The 27,067-nt window shown below is 38.8% G+C and overlaps 2 protein-coding genes across 2 annotated transcripts in view; one reads left to right on the top strand and one right to left on the bottom strand.

The window, feature by feature from the left end:
* Positions 1-21,936, top strand: part of LOC113450709 (vomeronasal type-2 receptor 26-like) — a 92,958-nt gene extending 71,022 nt beyond the window's left edge. The window contains exon 4 of the mRNA XM_087928389.1: positions 20,667-21,936. Within this exon, the coding sequence (XP_087784515.1) occupies positions 20,667-21,571 (905 nt within the window). The 3' untranslated portion in view covers positions 21,572-21,936. The remainder of the gene's footprint in view (positions 1-20,666) is intronic.
* LOC113450704 (uncharacterized) overlaps positions 1-27,067 on the bottom strand; it is a 503,870-nt gene that overhangs the window by 19,615 nt on the left and 457,188 nt on the right. The gene's annotated exons all lie outside the window — the stretch shown is intronic.

Below are 27,067 nucleotides of genomic sequence, written 5' to 3'. Positions count from 1 at the left end.
CTAAGCTTAAATTCTGCCATCTCAACATATGTCTCTCTTGACCATTCATCAGAATCATCTGAATCTTGACCAACAGAAGACTTTATAAACATGGATTTGTGTCCAGATCATTTTGATGAAGATCATATTAAAAGACAAATTGAAGCACAGTTGTTGTTATTTTGCTTATTTTCAAAATGCATAATTTCTTCTCTAAAGCAAAAAGACCTCGAAAAGAGGGGCTGGAAAGCAATACAAGAGTGTAATAGATTGGAAAGGCTTTGCTACTGCTGCAGACATTATCTTTTCTGCTTTTTTTAGTTTGAATGTCTCCTTCCAGTATACTTCTCTAGAAACATTAGAGTTGTTTGAAAATTGAGGAAATGTCTTAGGTCCATTGCTTTTTCTCACCTGAATTAAATTTACAATATGTTGTCTTCAAAAAGCCATCTATGAAATGATATATCAATCAATGAGTCAATTTATGTTTTGTAAGGTCATCAAATACTATAAACAGAAAGATCATTGCTATGTTCTGAAGTTCCCCCTCTGGTCTGGTTCCAGCAGGGGGCACTCAGCTGCAACCTGATTGGCCGATAGTTTGACAGCCGACTATATATGGAGCTGTCAAACAGGCCAACAGCTGTTGCCTCAAGACTGAGTGGCTTGTTTGCTGTTAGAGCATGAAAACCAATAAAGCCTGAGCAACCAATTTAACCGCTTCGCCTCATTCTGTAGTGCGTTCCCAGTACGAGGCAATCTTCTTTGAAGAATATAGCAGGAAAAGATTAATAAAGCAATAAGGAGAAGAGGGGAGGGCAGGGGAGGGGAGGGGAGGGGAGGGGAGGGAAGGGAAGGGAAGAGAAGAGAAGAGAAGAGAAGAGAAGAGAAGAGAAGAGAAGAGAAGAGAAGAGAAGAGAAGAGAAGAAAAAAATCTTACCATAAATTCCAGCAAGATAGCATCACTGTGAGAGGAGCGCTATAAATTAAATATACATTTCATGGGGACAAAAAACTATAATTGTCCATGATATGAATTAAAAGGTAAAACATTAATTTTGTTTTTTACCCAGTTAAACAGTCCTAGCTTCACTTGAACTAGCATCTTGATGAAAATTTACTAAACCATATTGTTAGTGCTACTTCAAATTCCCTGATACCATCAATAATGGGCCTTCCAAATTCTTTTATTTGTGTTTTGATTAAATAGTGAAATCTGACCAACCTGAACCCCAACTAAAAAGAAATTCCATTATAGTTGTAAAGGAGGAAAAAAAGTCCTACATACAGTATACAATTGTGATGAAAATGAAAGAGACCTTCCCAATAGGAGGAGAAAATGGAGAATTACGAAAAAGGAAACTATAATATTGATTTATATCCACATAGAACAACTTGGAAGTTGTGGGAGCATCATCACTTGAGACTTCCAAGGAGAGATTGGATTGCCATTTGTCAGAAATGATATAGGATCTCCCATTTGGGCAGAGGGTTGGACTAGATGTCCTACAAGGTCCCTTCCAACTCTGATTATTTGTTATATTCAGTGATTGAATTTGTCAGTAATTCAAGACTGTGGAAATTGTTTCATTTGCACATTCTTAGAGTATAAAAAAAGTCATATATTCTCTTCCTTAAGGAATTCATCTTCCTTAACGTTAGGAGAACAAATTTCTTGACATATAAATAAAATTATATCTCTTTGCAGAGCTCCAAACTTAGGTGAGACAAAATTCTTAATTAAATAACTTATTACATATTTTAAGTACATAATTAGTTCATTTATTATTACATTGACTATTATGTTTTTCTATATATGCTATGTTTTGAAAAAAAATGGAGATTTGTTGAGATAAGACCAAATCAAGTTAGACAATATTTCTCTTTAATTTTCTCAGATATGAAAAAGTGTACCAAGTGTCCAGATGACAAATATCCAAATGGGGAATGAGTCCAATGTATCGCCAAAGTTACATCATTCCTTTCTTATGAAGAACATCTGGGCATCATCCTGGTCTTCTTTGTTCTGCTTTTGTTCCTATCCACAGGATTCATTTTAATAATATTCATTAAATATTTAGACACTCCCATTGTCAAAGCCAACAACTGAGACCTCTCTTACATCCTCCTGGTCTCCCTCCTGCTTTGCTTCTTGTCCCCTTTTCTCTTCATTGGTCAACCAAGAAAAGCCACCTGCCTTCTTCAACAAACAGTGTTCAGCATTGTCTTCTCAGTTGTCATTTCTTCACTCTTGGCCAAAACAATCACAGCGTAGCTGGCTTTCTTGGCCACAAAACCAGGAAACCGAGTGAAGAGATGGGGAAGAGCTTGGCCAACTCCATTATCCTTTCTTGTTCTTGTGTCCAAATTATCATCTGCTCCATCTGGTTGGTGTTTCTCCCCCATTCTCTGACTCTGACCTCCACTTCCCAGCCAGGAGTTATCATCTTGCAATGTAATGAAGGCTCTCTTCTCATGTTCTACATTACACTCAGCTATATGGGCCTGTTAGCTACCATCTGCTTTAGAGTGGCTTTCTTGGCCAGGAATCTCCCTGGGGCCTTCAATGAAGCCAAGTTGATCACCTTCAGCATGCTGATCTTCTGCAGTGTCTGGGTGACTTTTGTGCCCACATACTTGAGCACCAAAGGGAAATATATGGTGGCTGTGCAGGTCTTCTCCATCTTGGTCTCCACTGCTGGACTACTGGCCTGTATCTTCATCTCCAAGTGCTACATTATTATTTTAAGGCCAGACCTGAATACAAAGGAGCAACTTACTGCCAGAATAAATGTAAAAATATGAGACATAACACCATTATTATATTGGAAGAATTGTATTTGTAAGAAGATGTTACGTCCATTTAGATTGTATGCAGGAATCAAAGAAAATCAGATGTATATGTTTCTAAGTGGGAAATGGCTGAATGACTAGAATTCTTGTAACTCTCTTCCCTTCTCAATAAATCTTTCGAAAGACAGCTCAGTTCAGCATCTGCCAATAACCCTAACAGATTTTAAGAATTCAACTGAGTAATTATTTCCAGTAAAGGTGGCTAACAATCTATCTGTATATGATAGAGTGTATATGAAGTATGTTAATGGTTGAGCTAGGCTCCAATCACATTATATGTTAGTCTCTATGGCATAATTGGAAACATTTTCTTGTTCACATGCCAACACAGTGTACTGTACTGTTATTGCGAAGGTTTATAAATTGTTATTGAAATTGAATTTGGAGAATGAATATTTGAAGCATTGCATGATTCAATGGGCAAAGAAGTTGAGGTATAATATAATGCTTGAACAACAGGAAACATACAGTATGGATGAAGGGTTTACAATTTACATTAAATTATATTCTAAAAGGAAATTTTTATAAAATGCTGCACCATTGATATTTAACCCCTGACAAAATGTCAAAGATATTTCAAATGTATATTGGAAATGCAAAGAAGAAGCTTCCATTCTTTGATGGACTTGTGATAAAACAAAGAAATGTTGGGATAAGATTCATATTTTAACATAAAACATTATTTTCTTTTAATATTAGTGTACAAAGAACCTAGAAAACTTGGAACTTTATTGTCATTCTTGATGAAAGGAGCAAGAATGCTTTATCCAAAGGAAAGCTGGATCAATGAGAGGGTGAAAAAACAGATGGAACTAGCAGAGATAGCTAAATTAGCTCCTTTAATTAAAAAAAATACATTCAACTTTATTTCTATTTCAATTAGAATCAATCAATCAAAATAGAGCTGGAAGGGACCATAGAGGTCTTCTAGCCTAAACCCCTGTTGAAGCAAAAGACCTTGTACCATTTCAGATAGGTGGCTGTCCAGTCTCTTCTTAAAAACCTCCAGTGATGAAGCACCCATAACTTCTGAAGGCAAGCTGTTCTACTGGTTAATTGTCATCACTGTTAGGAAGTTTCTCCTTCATTCCAGATTGCTTCTCTCCTTGATTAGTTTCCATCCATTGTTCCTTGTCTTGCCTCCTGGTGCCTTGGAAAATAAGTTGATGCTTTCCTCTTTGTGGCACACTCTAAATACTGGAATACTACTATCATGCCCCAATCCCCAGTCCTTCTTTTCTCTAGACCAGCCAAACCCAAATTCTGCAACCGTTTTTCATAAGTTTTAGTCTCCAGGTCTTTAATCACTGTAGTTAGAATAGAATAATAGAGTTGGAAAGGACCTTGGAGGTCTTCTAATCCAACCCTCTGCCTAGGCAAGAAACCCTACACACTTTAGACAAATGGTTATCCAACATCTTTTTAAAAACTTCCAGTGTTGGAGCATTCACAACTTCTGGAGGCAAGTTGTTCCACTGATTAATTGTTCTAACTGTCATGAAATTTCTCCTTAGTTCTAGTTTGCTTCTCTCCTTGTTTAGTTTCCACCCATTGCTTCTTGTCCTGCCCTCAAGTGCTTTGGAGAATAGCTTGACTCCCTCTTCTCTGTGGCAGCCCTGAGCTATTGGAAGACTGCTATCATGTCTCCCCTAGTTCTTCTTTTTTTCATCAGACTAGACATAACCAATTCCTGCAACCGTTCTTCATATATTTTAGCCTCCAGTCCCCTAATCATCTTTCTTGCTCTTCTCTGCACTCTTTCTAGAGTCTCAACATCTTTTTTACATAGTGGTGATCAAAACTGAATGTGTCAGGATTCTGGCAGTTGCCTTAATTTAATCATGAGCCTCAAGCCCAGCTTCAAAAACTTCAAAGGATTTATTAGGAGCAAGCATGTCAGCATGACCTGTATGAAGCCGATTCTGAGAAACGTAATTCACTATCACCTATGACCCTGCTTTTCCCCCACCCCTCTGGGTGTATCATAATTCATATTCTCCAACAAAACACATTTATAGCTGAGAGTCACGTTCTCCAATTAGAGATTTTCAAGGCAGAAATTCCAGTAGCTTAGTTACAATCTTTGCAAGATAAGAATGGAATGCACTTTTGGTTTTAAACTGCTGCACTGCTCCTTCAGATTTCTCCTCCCCCCACCCTTTGTTCATGGCAACTCTAAAACAGGCATATAAATGTTTTATGAGTTGACATTCAGCTCTCCTCACTTCTTGAAGGTGACCTGTACAAAACAAAAAAACCAAATTGAGTGCAGATATGGAACTTAGGGTTGCGAACCTCACCCAGCCTTGGTTGGATTTTCTGTATGGAACCTTGCTATAAGGCGATCGACTTGGATGTTCCTACACTTTACCCATGATGCCTCTGATAAGGGGTAGCCTTTCCACTTGATTAAATATTGGATTTGTTTCCTGTGCCACTTTGAATTGAGGATTCGCTTCACCTCATAATGGGTTTGGCCTCCTATGACCACAAGGTCTGGGGGCTCACAAGGTAGGGGTCTCAGCGTTGATCTGACCATGGGTTTTAAGAAGCTACTAGGGAATACCAGGTGTATCTTCCCTAGCAATCAAGGCAAGTTCCATTGCACCATGACTGGGTTGATGATCTTTACTATGGGGAATGATCCCATGAACTTTGGCCCCAGTTTCTTGCTAGGGAGACTTTACCTCAGATATTTGGTGGAGAGACAGATCTTCTCCCCCAACTGGAATGTCCATTGCAGGGCTCGGTGTTTGTCTGCCTGTCTCTTATAGGTCTGTGGTGCTTTTGCCAGCACTTTTTTAACATTCTTCTAAGTTGTTTTCAGCATTGACATCCACTCAGTCAGGGTGACTGAGGAGTGGGGGATCCCTTGGATACTCAAGCATTGGGACAAAGTGCATACCACTCACTATTTTGGAGGGAGTTAGTCCCATGCTATTGTGAACAGCATTATTGTATGCAACCTGAAAGGCAGGAGGTCCATCCAATTGGACTGCTGATAATTCACGTAGCACCTCAGGTACTGCTCTACAATGGCATTCAGTCTCAATGCTCCCCCATTGGTGCTCAAATGAAAGGCCTAACTAAGGCCCTGGAATGACCCAATAGACTTCAGGAACTCCCTCCAGAATTTAGCCATGAACCGGACCCCTCTGTCTGGGATAGTTCTTTGTGGTACTCCACACAAATGGTAGATGTGCTTCAGGAACACCGTGGTCAATTGTTGGGCTAAAGGTAGTTCGCTGCAAGGTATGAAGTGCACCTGTTTGGAGAATAAATCTATTACAGCCCAGATCACCATGTTCCCTCCACTTTTCAGCAACTTCACTATGAAATCCATTGCAATTTCTTCCTGTGCCTCGTCGGCTCTGCTACCATGTGCAGTAGTCGGGTGGGGTTTCTTGCTCATTTTTTCATTGCGGTGCAGATGGTGCAACTCTTCACATAACTGTCCATGTCTTTCTTTATGCCAGGCCACCTGAATTGCCTCAGTGCTAAGTGTAAAGTTTTTAAGAACCCAAAGTGGCCTGACAGTTTGGTGTCATAGCTCCTCTGGAGGACTAGGGTGTGTAGGGATTCTGGGACATAGAGTTTCATCCCCTTCCATGCTAGTCCATCCCTTTTTGTCAAGATGTGTTGATTGTCCCAGAACCAGGGGTCTACTAGCAATTCTCCCTTGAGTTTTGTGGTTCAATCAGTTGCGGGTTAGTCTCACCGAGTCGCAGCGTTGTTGTCTGGTGGTCACTTGGGCAGCTATTTAGGTAGAAGGGACAATGGCATCTACAACCTCCTCCTGTTCACATTTGTACTGGGGCATGTGGGAGAGGGCATCAGCCAGAAATTTCCTTCGTGGTCTTTTGGGAAAGGGATTTGTTGACATTTTCAGAGATGGGAAAACCAAAGGAGCCCAATCACATGGGACACGCTCACACAACAAGACCACCTAGTTTCTGGGTGGGCATTGCAAGAAATTAAGACACACACCTTCATCATATTGTGTGCACTGTCACCATTTCATCTGCAGACATCACAACCCACTCCTTATTTTGCAACTACTCAAATATAAAAGATCTCAAAATTCCACTTCATGCACAATCAGGTCCAATTCTGAATTAGTATATGGGGATCTAATAGAAGAGAAATCACAAACAGGCATTACTCTTAAAATTAGTCAGGGTTCAAAGGTACTGATTGTTTCCTTGACACTAGAACACAGCAATGGGGTTAAATATTATCAACCTAGAATGTCACCAAACTCCAAAACTCTGGGTGACTTTCCCAGCAGTCTCTGTAGACAAGATACTATATTGAAGGACAATACAAGTAAGTTTTCTAGATATTCAATCATCTTCTTCCAGCAACACTTTCTGGACATATGCTGAAAGGAAGGACCAGAACTATTACAGAACAGTGCTCCTAGCTTTGATTTTCACTAACATGCATTTCTACAACTACCTGTCTGCACATGGAGCCCCAGAAGAAGTTCAGGATCCCCAGAGAAGTTGCTTCTCACTGTAATTATCACCAGCTCAGCCTTTGATAACTCTTCTGCTATTTCTCCAGTGGTTGCCTTTGATGCAAAAATCAGATTGAAAGCAACATGGAAGGGATCTTGCATCAGAAAAGGATAAATTATACTGGCTATGCTGGATTTTTTGTCACAGATTTAGGGCAGGTTGAGCTTGTGTTGTCGAATGTACCATTCTCTCCTATCCAGGTGAAGCTCAGTTTGTCTCTGTCTGAACCAGGAAAGTCACTGGCATTTCCATCTTGTGAGAGTGCTTAGGTTTTCCTCAAACTCTTCTTGTTAAGAAACAGAGAAGTGAGTGATTCAGTCAAACGAAAAATGGACCTCCTGCTTCTGATACTCTTGCTTGTGCTGACCCAGGGAAACTCAGCAAGGCTCAGAACCAAATGCCCCCCAACTTTGAAGCAACAGGAGGACATAGGAAATCCATGGAACTTTTACAGGCCAGGAGACCATCTCATTAGCGTGTTTCTCACTGCAAGAAAATTTTCACTTCAACCATTGCTATTCAGTGGAGTTCCTTACACTTCTTTTCCACAGTAAGTCATTCAGTACAGTAGAATTGCTTTGATTGCTTATTGTACCCTATGACTATTATTAAGTGTTGTACCTTATAATTCTTGACTCTTGATGAATGTATCTTTTCTTTTATGTACAGTGAGAACATTTGCACTAAAGACAAATGCCTTGTGTGTCTAATCACACTTGGCCAATAAAGAATTCTATTCTATTCTATTCTGTTCTGTTCTGTTCTGTTCAATTCTATTCTATTCTATTCTAGAATTGTGTTCTCTCCATTTGCATTTCTATCCTTCTTCCTTTCTTCTTATTTCACGTATCACTAGGTTGCAGGACACATCCAAGTTTTTGGATCATTTTGATTTGTAGAACTCTCCTCTTTTCTTTTATCTTGTGGGAGAGAATCAAATATAAAAATGGGGAAGAAGAAACTCTAAACAAACTCAAGAAAGGAAGACACAGAATTCCAGGGGATCTTCTCCTCTTCTCACAGTCATGAGTTCATCCCTTGAATGCTGATTCTTCTTTCATGTAGTTATTGGAAGAACGAGACATCTGATAGACTATCTGAAAGTGTTGTACTTGCCTTTGCCAACCCAAATTAAATGCTTGCTCCTTATAGGAATGAGGATGACTTGCTTCTAGAATTGTTTGCTGGCTCATTTATTAAACCATGTTCTTGCTTTTATGGTGGTTCTACTTTAATTATTCATTGAATCCTGGTTATTTGACAAATGAAAATTGGCATGAATAGCAATCGCTTTGTGATTCTTAATGCTGGTAGAAGACTATTTCCATCCCATCTTCTCACACTCATAAAAATTAAATGGTGATGGGTAACTTATCTTTTGCCTCTAATTTTGGATCACACAGAAGATTTAAGACTGAACAGATTTCTGGAGACAAAAAAAAATATGAGGAAAAAAGATGATGATGATGATGATGATGATGATGATGATGATGATGAACTTTTTTTACAGTATGATATCTTTTGGCCCTGGATGTACCCAACGCTTCATTTTTGCTATTGAAGTGATCAACAAGAATAACCAACTCCTGCACAATCTCACTCTGGGCTACAACATCCATGACAACTATGATAACACACTTGGCACCTCAGATGCCTTGCTGGACATACTCTCTACTGGAGAAGCCAATGTTCCCAACTACAGCTGTGGAAGGCAGGACTACCTTTTGGCTCTTCTCGATGCAGCTGACAGTGACATCTCCATTCAGATATCAACATTAGTAGGAACCTACAAAGTCCCACAGGTTTGTGTTTTTGTTTCTCTGCCTGGAAAAGTGAATGGAGTGGTGATGGGTGAAAAAATAGAACCAAACGTATCTTCTCAATGGAACTCAAGAGCTGCTTTTCACCATGGCCATTGTAGGTTTCATGGCTGCAAATTGGGATCCACAATGGAGAGAAGGCAAGGATCGAAACAAACATATCATCTCATGAAAACAACCTCAGTGCTTTGAACATTACTGTTAAACACTTGTGAGATGAGGAGAGACTCTCCAATCAAGGGGTCTTTTGTACAATAGGAAGGTGCAGCGCTAATGGGGAGCTCACATTTTCTACATGATCTTAGCCAATATAATGATCTTTTCAATGGTGAATAAATGTCAGATTTGTGAAAAGAGTCCCAATGGATTATCCTACCTACTGTGGCCCTAACCCTTAATTAAACATTAAGAATTAAATTATTAAATTAAAGAATGCAGTATTGCAGGCTACTTCTGCTGACTCCAGCTGCCTGCAGTTTGGCAATTCGAATAGCACCAGGCTCAAGGTTGACTCAGCCTTCCAACCTTCCGAGGTTGGTAAAATTAGGACCCAGATTGTTGGGGGAAAGATGCAGACTCTGTAAACTGCTTAGAGAGGGCTGTAAAGCACTGTGAAGCAGTATATAAGTGCTATTGCTATTGCTAAAAATAGTTTTAAATAAATACAAAATTACAAGCATATTAGTCAACTACTTTACATAGATAATGCTCAAAGCACTGAGGTTGTTTTCGTGAGATGATATGTTTGTTTCGATCCTTGCCATCTCTCCATTGTGGATCCCAATTTGCAGCCATGAATTGATCAAATTCATCATAAAAGGCTTGGAGGGCAATAAAGCCCCTGGTGATTACTTTTTACTGGCTGAACTATTCAAAAATATCCTGACTGGTGGGCTCTTTTAGCAGGCTTACTTACACATGTAAATAATACTTACCATATCCAGTTGGATGGAAAGTGGCAGCATTATTTCCTTTATAATAATAAGAAGGATATCAAAAGCATCCTAGCAGTTACTGGTCCTTCGGTTTAATAAATATTATGCCAAAAATAAATGCTAAGCTCCTCTTAAGTACAGTTGAGAGTGATTGGATGACAACCACACCCCTTACAAAAGAAAAGACAGCTTTTGACAGAGATGATTCAATACTGACTTTTATTTGAATCATCTAATTATAAAATAGGTCAGGGAAAACAATGGTTTGCTCTTTGTATAGATCTTAGTGCAACATTTGACACAGTAAGGAGAGAAATACAGTATTATAGAGGAAATTGATTGCCCTGAAAATAAAGCCTGATCAAAGCCTTTTCTACAAGCATGTGTTTCAAAGTGTATATTGGGCTCAGTGGGAAGAAGGATCAATATTTATTGAGGGAAAAGTGAAGGGTGCATATTTGAACCATTTTTATTCAGTCTAGAATTAGAATTAGAATTCTTTTATTGGCCGAGTGTGATTGGACACACAAGGAATTTGTCTTGGTGCAAACGCTCTCTGTACATAAAAGAAAAGATACATTCATCAAGAGTCAAGAATCCTAAGGTACAGCATTTAATAATAGTCATAGGGTACAATAAGCAATCAAATCAGAGATTGACTTAACTGCACTAATGAATGCATCTGAAATATTGAAATTGAATTGGATAAACAGCTAACAATTGCCCTTCCAAATTAAGTATTTAAACAAAGAAAACCTAAACATCTTTAAAGGGTATTTTCTTGGCAGGTTTTGAGCATCTGGATACGATGGTTAAACACCAAAGAGTAAATTTAGTGCCTCATAAGGAACAATCCTAGCAATTACTAGCCCATTGTTTAATAGGTATGTGGCAAAAATAAATGATTGTATTTCTGAAGCTCTGATATAGAAGATAACACATCTATTGTTGACTGTCTACTTTATTTGAGCGAAATCAGTACCTTCGACTACACATTAGACAAGCAACTTATTGTGTAATCCTTATATTAAAACAAATATATTTTCTGTAAGTTCAGAATTAAGAATAGAATTTTAAATATAATTCAGAATTATGTTCAGAACATAGTCCAGAATAATTCTGAATTATTCACAACATAAATGTTCGGTTGAAATCTGCATATGTGTGATTGGGTAAATTGTAGGCATACTACTGAAATATGATATGAATTTTTTATTCTTATTCTTTTTTTAATTAATTTGTTTCTTCAATTCCATTTTACCTATTTTTTCTATTTTATTTATTCTTATGAATATCCTATATTTTATATTTTGTATCTTGATATGGCCTGGCTAATAAACAATAATGTTTAATATGTTGATAAGAACCATGTTGGATTTATTAAAAATTAAAATTTTGTACTTGATCTCTTCCAAATATAACGCAGCATTCATTGCTTTCTCAGATCACTTATGCAACTTCTTCAGAGACTCTGAGTGATAGAAGTCAATTCCCCTATTTCTACCGGATGGCCCCCAAAGAAGGGGTCCACTACCCAGCAATCATCCAAGTGCTCCTCCATTTCAGATGGACCTTGATCGGTCTTTTTGCTTCAGACACAGAGGAAGGAGAGAGTTCCATGAGGGCTTTGACTCCTATACTTGTCAGAAATGGAATTTGTGTTGTTATATCACAACTCTTCACACCCACTACATCTATACAACCCCTAAGGGGTCCAGTTTCCAAGTGGAGACAAGTTAATGCCTTTGTTTACTTTATCAGAATTGGTACCATCTTAGATGCAATTCATCCTATCCATTTATCACTTGAGGGCTTGCCAGGACCAATTGAAGGAAAAGTCTGGGTGATCTCAACCTTTTGGGAATGGAAACTAGAGATGAACAAACTTTACAAACACATCCATAGTATCTGGACTTTTGTTTATCAAAGAAAAAAAAGGCTAACTGAAAATACCTTGGAACCCTTTTTCTTTGGGGTACCACAATTTCAAGATCATTGTTTCCATTGTTCTTCTTCCAAGGATGGCCTTTCTGTCAAAGGCCGGAGAAGATACATACAGAAAACATCAGTGGAGACCGAAGAGTTAATAGACTGTATCTTGGTTCAAAATGACCACAATTTTTACAGTATTGTTAAGACTCTGGCCCATGCCTTGAATGCTGCATATTCCCCCAGATCCAGGAGAAGAAGGAAGGAGGGAAAAGAGAGTTTGGTAGTTCCAAGGTTATGGCCATGGCAGGTATGAGTTCTCAACAAGGATCCATCTAACTTAATTCCTTCTAGGAAGAAATCCAAAGGTTAATGAGGGAACCATCTCAACCTTCTTGTGCTAACAACGATTAATAGGTTTGCCAATCTAATCACTCGGGATAGTGTTCCAAAGAAAAGGCACAGTTCATATATATTATATATATATAATTATATATATATATATATATATATATATATATATATATATATATATATATATATATATATTATATATATAATTATATATATATATATATATAATATGTAAATCCCCACAGCTTTGGTTATTAGGGTTTCTCGCGTAAAATTGGAAGTATCTAGGCAATGTTTCGATGAAGTCTCATTCATCCTTCAGGCTTGTCTTGAGTTCTTGAGACACGACCACAGACCAGAACCACAGCTGCATCAACCCGCTTCAAACCCCTCTGCCCATACATGAGCCTGATGCCCACCATGAAGATGCAGAACACGGCGAAACAGCAGGATCACAGTTCACCAGCTCAAATCCCCAGCAACTAAGACTAACCTGAGCACAACCAAGCCCCCACCTGAACAGAACACACCCCAAGCCAATCAGAACACAGCCAAACCCCAGCCAATGAGAACACACCCCCAGCCAATCAGAACACAGCCAAGCCCCCACCCAATCAAGTCACACCCCCACTAGCAGTTAAAAGGAAGAAGCAGCTGCAAGTTCACATTACTCCGAGAAGCACAAAGCCGAAGACACAAGCCTAAAGATGATGAATGAGACTTCATCGAAATGTCACCTAGATAAATAAATAAATAAATGTGTGTGTGTGTGTGTGTGTGTGTGGTATTCAGCTTTGTTTGGGTATTTTCCCATATCATTGTACTTGTGCTTTTAAAGTTGTAGCAACGTTTTGGCAGAATCTCATCTGCCATCATCAGGCTTCTGTATTGTGTTCGTCTGTGAATCAGACTTTTACAGTGGTTTCAATTTTAAATTTGGGGCTAGCCTACTCCTGTGCCAGAACGGTTTTTTTCTTCATCCTGATTGGTTGGGAGTCTTGGTCTGTGTTTATTGGTCTTGGAGTTTGCTGTGTTCTGCTTGATTGGTGTTTCTAATATCTTCTGTCTGTTTTGTGGCTCTTTTTGTGTCTTGATTGGCTGGCAACATTGGGTTCCTGTATTGAAGGCTTTTAGTGCAGCTTGGCTCTGAGTAAATGGATGGCTATCATTTGTTAGGAAGCTAGGTTTCATCTGGGTGCCTGGTTGGGGTGTGTTTGAGCTGGAGGTATCAGGGGGGATCTGTTTGTGCCCAGGTGTTTGCCTGGCTAGTGGTGTGGAGATTTTTTTGTTTGTGAGTTCAGGCTTCCAAATGATTGACAGTCTGGTGGAATAATCTTTTCTATTCATGCTTTCAGGTCTTTTTTCAATCTATATGGCTTCTCTGATAATTCTGTGGCTGGGGTTTTCTATAGTGGCTAGGGTTTTGGTGCCATTGAAGTTGATGCTATGACCTGTGGCTTTCATGTGTTGGACTAGTGAGGAAGTGTGTTCCAGCTTTTTTACTGCATTTTTGTGTTCATCCAGGCGGGTACTTATTCTTCTATTGGTCTGTCCAATGTATGTGGCAGGGCATGATGCACAGGGGACTTCATATATGCCTTGGTTTTCCAGGTCAATTTTATCTTTGGGGTTTCTAAGGATGGCTGCTATTTTTCTGTCTGTTTTGAAGGCAGTCTTGATGTGATGCCTGTGTAGTATCTTACTGATTTTGTCTGTAGTACCTTATGTAGGGCAGGACAGCTGTTCCATAGGTCTGTTCATCTTCTAGATCTCCATTATGTCGCAGTGTGTTTTTGTGGATCAAGCCGGTGATTTTGCTTTTGTGGAAGCTGTTAGCTGTCAGTACTTTAGTCAGAGTGCATAGTTCAGTCTTTATGTGTGTCTTGTCTGCCAGGCGTTTGGTTCTAGCAATTAGTGTTTTAGCCACAGAGTTTATCTGTGCTGGGTGGTGGTGGGATTGGGCGTTGAGGTAGTGGTTAGTGTGTGTTTTCTTCTGGTAAATGGTGTGTCCTAGTGTGCCATCTGTTTTTTTGTAGATTAGTATATCTAGGAATGGTAGTTGTTTGTTTGTTTCCGTTTCCATGGTGAACTTGATTTTGGGGTGTGTGCTGTTTAGGTGTGTTAGGAAATTGTTTAGGTTTTCTTTTCCATGGGACCAAATCACGAATGTGTCATCGATGTATCTTAACCATAGTTTGGGTTTGTGGGTGGCATTAGCTTGGGCTCTGGATTCAAATTCTTCCATGAACAGGTTTGCAGTGATGGGTAACAGTGGTGATCCCACAGGGGCTCCTTCAATTTGCTTGTATCTTTGTCCTTTGTATATGAAATATGTGTTGGTTAAGCAGTGTTCTGTTAGTTCCATGAGGTATTTAGCTGGTTGGTATTTATTTTTGATGATTTCAAGAGTTTCTTTTATTGGGACTTGAGTGAATAGTGAAACCACGATGAAACTTACAAGCAGATCTTCTTGCTCCACGTGTAGATCTTTGATAATTTCCAAGAAGTGGTATGAGTTTTGTACATGTGAAGCTGCTGTTTCAGCATGGGGCTGTAGCTGTTTTGCTAAGTGTTTAGCTAGGTTTTGTAGTGGTGCTCCTCTGGAGCTGACTATGGGTCTGAGAAGTATGCCTTCTTTGTGTATTTTTGGGAGGCCATATAGTTTGGGGCATCTGGAAGATTTTTTTCTTGGGATGATCATCTGTTGGATCTCTTTGCTCATGTGGCTGGTTATAATTTTCTTCTTGGTTAATTTTTCCAGATACGTGCTTGGGTCCGTGTTTATGGGTTTGTATGTGGCATCTTGGAGTATGTCTGTCAATTTTGTTTCATAGTCTTTTCTATCCATTACTACTGTGGCATTCCCTTTGTCTGCTGGAAGTATGATTATGCTGCTATCTTTTTTCAGGGTTTGCAGCGCCTTTAGTTCTTCTTTCTGCAAGTTGTTTTTGGGTGGTTTGCTTGTGCATAGGATGTTAGTAACTTGGTGTCTTATTCTATCAGCTTCATCTGTATTTAATTTAGTTAGGCTGGATTCTACTGCACATATGATGGATTCTGTGGGGATTTTTTGGGGTGCTATAGCATAATTGAATCCTTTGGTTAGGACATCTGTTTCTGTTTTGGTGAGTTCTCTGTTGGAAACGTTATATACTAATTGTTTCAGGTGTTGTTGTGAGGTGTTGGGGGCTTTCTTGTCATGTTCTAATTTCTTTAGTTTCTTCAAGAGTTTGTCATTTTTGTAAGTGGTTTCAGTTTCAGCTCTCCAAGTTGTAAGTGGTTTTATCTTGTCCCAAAGTAGAGGGTGGATTTTGCTGCTCAATTCCAGGTGTAGTGCTAGCAAATCTTTGTTTAACTGATCCAATTGGAATCTCTTTCTGTAGAGCTCGTTCCTGAGTAGAGCCATTTCAGTTCTTTTCAGGATACATTTAGTAGCTGCTGTGCTGTGATGAAATGTTAATTTGAAGCAGGTTGGTGTTGCATTGTTGTCTCTGCAGCTGCATAGGAATTTGAGGTCACATAGTGTTCCTGCTCTTTTAACTTCCAGCTTCTCATAGGTTTTGGTCTGGCTGTTTATATTTATGGAGTTTGCTGTGTTCTGCTTGATTGGTGTTTCTAATATCTTCTCTCTGTTTTGTGGCTCTTTTTGTGTCTTGATTGGCTGGCAACATTGTGTTCCTGTATTGAAGGCTTTTAGTGCAGCTTGGCTCTGAGTAAATGGACAGCTATCATTTGTTAGGAAGCTAGGTTTCATCTGGGTGCCTGGTTGGGGTGTGTTTGAGCTGGAGGTATCGGGGGGATCTGTTCGTGCCCAGGTGTTTGCCTGGCTAGTGGTGTGGATATTTTTTTGTTTGTGAGTGCAGGCTTCCAAATGATTGGCAGTCTGGTGGAATCATCTCTTCTATTCAAGCTTTCAGGTTTTTGTTCAATCTCTATGGCTTCTCTGATAATTCTGTGGCTGGGGTTTTCCATAGTGGCTAGGGTTTTGGTGCCACTGAAGTTGATGCTATGACCTGTGGCTTTCATGTGTTGGACTAGTGAGGAAGTCCAACACACACACACACACACACACACACACACACACACACACATCATATTTTGTCAAGTCCTAGTAAGCTAAAAGTCAAATATTTTTCTGTTGGATTTTACTTATGTAGCTCTCTCTATCAGGAAATCTTAAGTATTTTTGTGGAAGCTTGATATTTTTGAAAGACATGAAAATAACTTTGTCTACAAATTGATATACATCTTGCATCACAAAATCATGATTTCTAAACTGTACCTATCTATATTAATGCAAATATAGAAGAAGGTAGTGTTGTTGATTCATAATCATACAATGCAGTATTTATACCAAGGCTAATTGCATTCATAACTTGTTAGTTTCATGAGCAACATTCAAAAATACTTTAGTCCAATTTTAAGACAATTTTATTCATTTAATTATCACACCATCCAGGCCTCAGTTAAATTAGATTCCTAATCAAATCAGGAAGCACTGTAGTTAATACCTTGTTGAAATGAAACCATATTTCCAGCATTTCCACAATCTCTTAAGAAAATACAATGCTATAAGAGAATGACTGTTAAGACAGGGAGAAGAGATGCTGTATAACCAATGATCAAATAAGATGGGTGAAGCCTATATGTATATAACAAGACAGAGAAAGAAACTCAGAAAGGATCCCCTTCAACTTTTCAGGTTGTAAAAAGAGTTGGTGGGAGGTTTACACTTTCAGAGTCTGTTGACGTAGCCTTACAATAATGTAGAATTGGCTCATCTGATTGTTGATTAACTAGGCAAGTTTATTTCTGACAAACCTATATAGTGTCCGACAATTCACCCATTGTTTTCCAGGAATTTTTAAATAATCTTTTCATTTGTTTCTTGAATTTATTTGTCCCCGTATGTTCCCTATAACTGACAAATTTCATCAATGATATTTTCTCAATGTATATTTTGTCAGCATACGATTGACAAATGTTGCTTTGAAAAGAGGGGTAAGACTAGTTTTCCCAACTAAGAAAGTTTGTAAGTAGAAGACAGATTCACATGTGAAAAAGCCATCTGAGATAAGGAACCAAAGTTTCTGCTCTTAAAATTCCTTGACGTTTTCATTCTAGTTCCACCCCTTTCTAGAGAAGAATGAATTATGCAATCTTTCCCATCTGGAATTGTACTTGGACCAAAAAGGAGATGTAGTAGCAGATCTGAATATCATGAGCTCCGTGATTATCCCTGAGGACGATCCCATTGAAGAACAAATTGGGAGCTTGGAAAGACAAAGACTTATTGTCAACCAAGATGTTCTACCACGGCTAGAACTGTTCAACAAGGTGGGAGAACTCTTAGTGTCTTTTCTCTTATTGGCTTAGGACCCAGATCAAGTGGAGTAAGCCTAGTCACCAAGTTGGATGGCCTCCACTGAGAATTGAATAAGGTGTCGGGCCTGTCTCCATTCAAAACCCAAGAAAGAAAACCTCCAACTCCATTGAAGTAAAGAGATTGAAATGACAGCAGTGAAAGCAAACAAGATCTGATTCAAAAGGCACAAAAGTTACAGGTTGAAAGTTTCCTGAAATCCCTCATCCCAGAGTCCCAGACTGAATGTCCAATCCACGTCCTGCATAATGTCATGTGAAGCTCATCTTCGGGTATTTCACCCATCTGGAGTTCTAGGATAATTGGCCTTGACAAAGAGTACACATTTCCACTCAGCAGCATAGTAATTCTTGACAGCAAACCTCCCTTTTAGTACGCATGGGCCTTCACCCTATCAGCACCAAACCCAAATGCCATGCACCCCCACCTCTGTTACTATGGCAGCCAATAGCAAGAATGCATCAAAAGGAAAATCCCATGCTGGAGATCCAGCTGACATTTGAGGAGTATTAACCTGATAGTTTTCTTAGACGGCTTGAGAGGCTTCAGTACTACTAACCAAGGGATTCTTCAGAGGCTATAATATGGAACAAACTGTTTTTAGCTGATTCAGCAATGTCCAACATGGGATTCTGGGTGATTATCCTTGAGGACACAGATCACGGCCCTTTTGGTTCCCCTGTCAGCTTTGGAAGCCATATTAACAGCTGAAGCTTCCATGCTGCCACATTCCTGTGCCTGGGGAATTGGGAGGGGGGAATTCATGGAGCATATGTAGTTAGACATAATAGCATTCTTCTTTTCCGTCAAGGTCATTTGTTTTCTCCACCGGCATGAGGAGTGGTTTGAGGGATGTCTCAAGTTGGGACGGATGGTGCTTGGGCCATTGATGGCTGCAGGGGGTGGATTTGGTTTTTTGAATTACTCCAGGAAGACCAGGAACTTTCAGATTCAGGTTTTCTTAGATGTGCCAGTATGACAATTCTAATAAAATGGAACTTTGAGGGGGGGAAATAACTGTCCTGGAATTTTTGATGGGAGTTTGGTTTTGCTGGAACATTGACATCCCCTCTGCAATCTTGTATTACCATAAAACTGGTGACAGAGACCATCAAGTACTGGGGTTCGTGGTGCCAATATCCTCAGGTTCACTTGTCACTCAACCTCAAACAGCAAATTAGAAGGCAGTTCTTCTGACCAGCGCATCCTGGTTGAGGAATATGTCCCCTGAAAGAGAAGATCCATAGTCAGTGATGTTTTTAAGTAGCCCAGACTTTTACACATTATCCATGTTTCTCTTTCATCCTTTCACCAAAAAAAAAAAAAACCCTTATACTCCTAGGAAGGAGGCCCAGGTTCATATGAAATGAATTGCCCTCTGGTTGTCATTTAATGTCATTTAATTTAATTTTTTCAATTCCATAACTCCAGACTTCATGAAATAGAAAATTCCTTTATTGCAATCAGATATGTCAGGTGCAAAAGGATGACTAAATGAAGAAATAATAATATTTCTTACAGCTTCTTGGAACTAGTCAGATATTTTATATTTGCTTAAGTAAAGCCTATAGACTACTTGGGTAATGTTCGTGTTTGTATGCGTTTTTCATATATGGTGAGCCTTAGTATATTTTCTTTGAATTACTAGTCTCTGCCTCAGTCCAAATGTGTGGATAATTGTCTTCCTGGATTTTTCAAACGGACCCGGGAAGGTGAGCCAGTTTGCTGCTATGACTGCATTCCTTGTCCGGAGGGGACCATCTCTACTCACAATGGTGGGTGACATCACAGAAAATGGTACTGAATTCACCCAGAGCATTTTGATCAATGTGCATCTTAAAATAGACCCATCTAAGCTTGACTGCCTTGTTATTCTTAATTTTCAAGATATCTGATATTTTTCATAATGGGAGGAATAAGAAAAAGATCTTGAAGGATGAGATTGGAAGACATAGGAGTACATAGTAGAGTGGACAAGGTTACTTCTCTCAGAGGAAACCTCACTTCTATTTGTCAGTTTGGAAGTGTCCTGCCATGTTCTACCTTATTAGGACCATTTGATTTTTTTTTCTAATTTGAGGAACAATTTTAAATCAATGACTTTTGCTCATCCAATCAACTTTACCTTACAGGCCAAAAGATAGATCCAACAATTGTTCAATTAATCAATTATTCTTTATTAAGATCATAGAGCTACATAAGAATAGAATAGAATAGAATAGAATAGAATAGAATAGAATAGAATAGAATAGAATAGAATAGAATAGAATTCTTTATTGGCCAAATGTGATTGGACACACAAGGAATTTGTCTTTGGTGCATATGTTTTCAATGTACATAAAGAAAAATAAAAGAAAGTAGATTAATCAAAAATCATAAGATACAACACTTAGTGATAGTCGTAGTTACTAATAAGCAATCAAATCATACTAGGAAACAAATAAGACAATATAAATTTATTTATTTATAGAGGCAGCATGGTTAAAGTGGGAAGAGAGGAAGGATGAGAGGAATAATAGTAATACAGTCTCCGTAAATAATTTGACAGTGTTGTGGGAATTAGTTGTTTAGCAGAGTGATGGCATTTGAGGGGAAAACTGTCCTTGTATCTAGTTGTTTCCTTAAATATTACCACTTTGTGGGTCCTTGGAAGCATTCCATTTTGGTTGCAGCTCCTGCGATGTTGAACACCATCTCCCTTGAATTCAAACAGGCCCCGTCCTTCTAAACTTCTGGAAACCTAGATTTTGTCCCAGGAATTGGGATGAGGTGTTATATTTATGCGTATTTATCATATATTATGGGCTTCCATATCAGCTCCCATCCAAAGAAGGTCTTTCTGAATATGGGAAAGAAAAGAGCATAAAAGAAATATTTCCTTCTGTTTTTTCAGATACTGAAAAATGCACCAAGTGTTCAGATGACCAATATCCAACCAAAACCCGAGTCCGTTGTATCCCCAAAAGAAGGAACTTTCTGTCCTATGAAGGAAAACTGGGTATCACCCTTGTTTCTGTGGCCCTACTCTTGTTTCTAATCACAGTCCTTATTTTAATCATATTCATTAAATACCTAGAAACTCCCATTGTCAAAGCCAACAACCGGGACCTCTCCTTCATCCTCCTGGTCTCCCTCCTACTTTGCTTCTTAACCTCCATTTTCTTCATTGGACGCCCAAGGAAAGCCACCTGTCTTCTCCGACAAACAGTGTTCAGCATTGTCTTCTCAGTAGCTGTGTCTTCTGTATTCGCCAAAACAATTACAGTGGTGCTGGCATTCCTGGCCACAAAACCAGGGAACAGGGTGAGAAGATGGTTGGGGAAGAGTTTGGCCAACTCCATCATCCTTTCTGGTTCTGCTGGCCAAACTTTCATCTGTGCCCTGTGGTTGGGTATTTCTCCTCCATTCCCTGACTCTGACCTGCACTCCCAGCCTGGAGAGATCATCCTTCAATGCAATGAAGGCTCTGTTGGCATGTTTTATGCTGTCCTTGGCTATATGTGCCTCCTAGCTGTCATTTGCTTCATTATGGCTTTCCTGGCCAGGAATCTGCCTGGGGCATTCAACGAAGCCAAGCTAATCACCTTCAGCATGCTTGTCTTCTGCAGTGTCTGGATTTCCTTCCTGCCCACCTACCTGAGTACCAAAGGAAAGTCCATGGTGGCTGTGCAGGTCTTCTCCATTTTGGCCTCTGGTGCTGGGCTACTTGTTTGTATCTTCTTCCCCAAGTGCTATATTATCATCCTCAGGCCAAATCTAAATACTAAGGAACATCTCATTATAAAAGGAGGGAAATAACTATGAAATTGTTTTTTAGGCTCATACTATTTAATTATCCATTGCAGTTCGTTTGGGTTTAGACCTCTATAAAGTATGCAAAAGAGACTATCAACCAACCCAAGAGGCACAAAAAGACCCCAGCACCTCTCCACCAATAAGCAGCACCCAGATCAATATAGATTAACTCCAAGGTTAACATGAGACCAACAATCAAGTAAACAATACCCCAATCAAGAAATAATGTCAGGTATCCAAATGATGAAATCCATTTAAAAAGAAAAGAACAAAGTCCATCTTCCAAGACAATTTCTTTTATTTAGGAAAGCATCAAATTGGCAAAGTCCATGGTAATTCCAGATCTGACACAACCTGGAATTACCCCACAATATCTGAAGTTAGAAACAACCCCCCAACAGTCACATTTGCCAAAAGAAGTAATTCAACCTTGCTTGGTGTCATAAATCTTCACCTCAAGGGACCTAAGCACAGACAGCTCATATTCCCACAGGAAGAAGAATCACCTAGCCAAAACAACTCTCTCTATCTCCAGTCCTCCCCACTTAGGAATGTGGCAAGCCCAAAACTCTTCCCCCATGACTGCCAAAGAGAAAGTAAGAAAAAGAATATATTCTGAGCCTAACTAAAATGGCTTACACATATGTCAATTTTGAAGTGTTCGGTTTTGGCGATAGTTCTGGTATTTTTAAAGTCAATCTCATGTCCTGTGGCTTTGAGGTGTTGGACCAGGGAAGAGGTCGGTTCTTCTTTTTTGATTGAGTTCTTATGTTCTTCAATGCGTGCACTTATTCTTCTGTTAGTTTAAAAATACCAGAACTATCGCCAAAACCGAACACTTCAACAGCAGAATAATCAGAGACGCCATAGAGATAGAAAAACACCCACACAGCATGAATAAACGAGATGACACCTCCCGCCTACCAGCCATTTGGAAACCTGCCCTCATGAACAGATGAGTACCTAACATGAAGAATGACACCAGACCCACACCCATGAGGGCCACACAAGATGCCACCACCACACTTCCATGCAGAAAGAAGACTCACACCCACACAAAAGATGAAACACGACCACAGACCAGAAACCGCATTGCAGCTGCATCACTACCCACTTCAAACCCCTCCGAGCCATACATGAAGCAAACTGACACCCACCATGAAGATGCAGCACGACCACAAACTCGAAGCCAAACAGCAGGATCACAGCTCACCAGCTCAAATCCCCCAGCAACTAAGACTAACTTGAGCACAACGAAGCCCCCACCTGAACAGAACATGCCTCCAGCCAATCAGAACACGGCCAACCCCACCAACCAATCAGAACACAGCCAAACCCCCTACCAATGAGAACACACACACACCCAATCAAGTCACATCCCCACTAGCAGTTAAAAGGAAGAAGCAGCTCAAGCTCACATCACTCTGAGAAGCACAGAGCCGAAGACACAAGCCTGAAAATGATGAATGAGACTTCATCGAAACATTGCCTAGATACTGCCAATCTTACGCGGAGAAAACCTGAATAACCAAAGAATACACACACACACACACACACACATATATATACACACACACACACATACATAGAATTTTTTTTGTCTATTTTACTTTTTGAACTCATATCACATTTTATGGAGGAGTCATTCTTGAGCTTTCATTGACTTAATAAGACTGAACAAGCAAAGGAGAAAGGGACAGAGATAGAGAAATATGAAGGCCAACTTTTGATTTAAAAGATGACGTTAAGAGATTTGCATGTTTCCATAAGCTGCCAAATGAGAAAAGTTGTATCTTTTCTTGGCCTAATCCTTAATAAATGCACTGGATATGCTTTGGTGTGCTTTCTGTTCCTCTTTCTCTGGTGCCTTAAAAATGGACAACTTCAGCAACACAGGAGTATCTTATAAGTATCTCTTACAGGATTTTTTACAGTATAATGTTATATAGTCTACTCTCATGCCCAAATTATTATTTTTCTTTTTAAAGAAAATCCTTTTGAAATCCTTTTCTTCATTTTTTCAATTTATTTTTCAATTTTAAATTCTTTTTTAAATTTTTCGAATCTCTTTTCAATTCAAAAACAATGAAAAAAATAGTTTAATTCCTTAGAAATTTTTAAATTCTGAATGATCTCACACCCATATACACCCATATTCCACACTGCTACTAAAGGGAGGGGTCACGAAAAAAAGATCAGCATTTCAAAACAGGGAAAATAGTGGTAAATTTTCAATTCAGAGGGCCATAGAATTTTGGAAATTGTTATTGTAGACTGACACTTGACAACAGGGAAAATATTCAATTTTTAGATTTTTTTAGTTTTTTAGGGAACTAAAAAAAAGTCATGGAAAAAGAGACTGACATTATAGTGGCTTACAAAATATATCATATGTTTGAGCTTATGCTCACAGAAGACAAACTATGTATGTATCAAATGTAAATTATATGAATTATTAGAACAAAAATTAAAGAGTCTAGAGGCACCTCTAGCCACTCTGAAACTTAATCAACAGAGTGAGAAACCTCAACATAAGCAAGAAAACTACATCAAAATTAAACACAATAGGGAACAAAGAGTTTCTGTTAAAAAAAAAAAAAGACTATATATGAACCTAAAGAGGAAGATCATGTCGCTTTTAAAAGAAAACAATGATGAAAAACAAAACCCTGCTATCTACCCTAATCCACTCCAATGAAGCCCTTCTGGAATTGAACAATCATTTTCATAGTCTCCCCTGGAAGGAAATATGCAGTCACCCACAAAAGAGCAGTCATTAACAGTTTCATGGGGAAAAAAAGGCAGAACCCAGCATTCCTGTGACAGGAAGAAAAACATTCCAGACTCCCCTTTGGGGGAAAAAAAATGGTGAGTATTCGCAATGGGAGATTAAATTCTTAGTGGAACAGAAACTGTAGTGTGCAGACCCGGCAGTTAATGTAGGGAATATATTGTCTCCCTGGAGCAAAAATCTAAGATGTAGCTGAAAACTAAAAATGTTTAGTAAAAAAAAAAAAACACCATTTGCAGTCCGATCTAGGCATAGTTCACAAAATTGTCTGCCATAACATCTTGCCTGTCAATGACTTCTTCAGCCTCAATCACAATAGTACATTGGCAAACAATCGATACAAACTCAAGGTAAATCGTTCCAAACTCGATTGCAGAAAATACAACTTCAGCCACAGAGTGTTCAATGCCTGGAACGTCCTACCCAGATCCATTGTTACAGCCTCAGCCTCTCACAGCTTCATCCTCAAACTATCAACTGTGGACCTCACCCCATTTCTAAAAGGTCCTTAAAAGGGGCATGCATAAGTGCACCAGCATGCCTACCGTCCCTGTCTTACTGTCCCCATTTATCTGTATTTACTTCCTTGTTCTTGTTTATGTTCATACTTATACTTGTTATCTTGTACATGTTTGACAAACAAATAAAATAAAATACTCAACCCCATGGATTACTATCCCTTTCTTCTCCTGCACATGGGGATGAATGACACAACAATGAATCTGAAAACAATAACAAGAGATTATAAACAGCTGCGAAAGAAAGTTAAAGAATTAGGAGTACAAGTGATGTTTGTGTTATATCGGTCGATCAGTCCCAAGAAGAGACGCGAGGCAATGACTGGTTTAAAGCTCTTTTTAATTCAGAATAGATCTGCCAGCTGACTTGGAGCGCGGCAGCTTATATTGAACTGGTGCAGGGTGCCGCGGCCAATGACAGCCATTTGAATCACCCGCAATCGGCTTGGCCAATCACTGTTGCTTCGTAACAGCCAATCATTGTCGCACACTCGACCAATCTGAGAGCTGTGCATTTTAGCCAATCAGAAGACAGGTTTACAAGAATGCAAATACATATACAGAACAGTTTGCATCTATACTTTCAACAAAAGGCCGACATCCAATGAGAGAGCAAAAGATTTTAGAAATGAACCACTGGATTAAAAATGGGTGTCACCGGAAGAACTTCTGTTTGCTAAACCATGTCCTGTATTACCTACATGAAGGGCTTCTGGCAAGGGATGGATTGAATCTCACAAGAACTGGGAGAATATATTTGGAAAATGACTGGCTCAACTTACCTGAAGGGCTTTAAACTAAAATTGAGGGGTATTGTATATTTATGAAAGAAAGCCTGATGTTTTTATGTTTTGTTTGTTTTGTTTGTTGTTAAAAACTAATAAAATTGTTTTAAAAAAATTAAAATTGAGGGGGGGGTAGCCAATCTTCATGACCTTTAGATCCTAATTCCAAGCAAAAACCAGTAGATAATCATGCTGTGGAAGATGGGTCTGGGTGGCACTGTCTTGTGTGGATTCAGCTAATTTCTTCAAGATTAATGGTAATACTGTAAGTGTTGATAGGAAGCAAAAAGACCAGCCCACAGATGTTTTAAACTTCTTTTTTCCAATTTTCCAATTTATTTTTCAATTATAAATTGTTTATTTCAATTTTTCAATTTTTAAAAAATGAAAAAAGTTAATTTTAATTCTTCAGAAATTTTTAAATTCTTAACGATCTAAGAGGGAAAAAAATTACACAAAAAAAGACCGATGCTTCAAAGCAGGGAAGATAATGATGAATTTTCAAGGCAGAGAATAAAGGGCCAAGAGCTTTTGTTTCTGACATATTATATTCCAATAAATGTAATTGAAAAAAGGTACTTTTTTCAAGAGGCAACTGGACTTTCTGGTTTTTCTTTGAAGACGTTTCACTTCTCATCCAGAGCTGAAGAAGTTTCTTGGATGAGAAGCGAAACATCTTCAAAGAAAAACCAGAAAGTCCAGTTGCCCCTTGAAAAAGCATCTTTGGGACAACTATGACCTGGATGACTGAGAATCTCCATAGACATTACAGTTGTAGACCTCACAGCTCTCTGTATGTTTAGTAAAATAACAAACTTCAAAATACAAAGTTTCTCAGTGTGTAACACAGATATAGAAGGACAACAGAGAGACCATCAAGAAAAAAAATAAAAAGTTCAATCTATTCTTTTTCCCTATTAAGCAAATCGAAGAACATCATTCCCCCAAGATTAGAATGGCCCCCTCATGAATACTCTTCCGAAAGGCACTGAAGACCTGGTTTTGCCATGGAACCCATCAAATGGCTAGTGTGAAATGCTATCGTCAGGGTGAGAGGTGGGAGTTGGGTTTTGGTTTTGGTTTTGTTTTTTTGTTTTCCCAAATTTTGTTCTATGGTACTTTACTAATTTATTTGATTCTTTTTCTTAGTTTTTATTTTATTTTTATTTTTTGTTTTAAATATGATTTTACATTGTCTAAGCCACCTCTAGTCACCATGGGCAAATAGGCAGCAATATAAATCAAATAAATAAATAAATAAATGGGTGGGTGGGTGGATGGATGGATAAATAAATGGTACAGTCAACAGACTGTCATTTTCCTGCTCTTAATCAACTCCCCTCCAAAAATGGGTATTTCTAAAACAGTTGGGAAATAAAATTTCACTCCCATCACAAGGAATTTT

This window comes from Pseudonaja textilis, chromosome 2 (assembly GCF_049901715.1).
Source record: "Pseudonaja textilis isolate UNSWEBS1 chromosome 2, rPseTex1.2, whole genome shotgun sequence".
In the NCBI taxonomy this organism is placed as follows: Eukaryota; Metazoa; Chordata; class Lepidosauria; order Squamata; family Elapidae; genus Pseudonaja; species Pseudonaja textilis.
The sequence above is the reverse complement of the archived record's forward strand: the minus strand, read 5'-3'. Positions and strand labels throughout refer to the sequence as shown.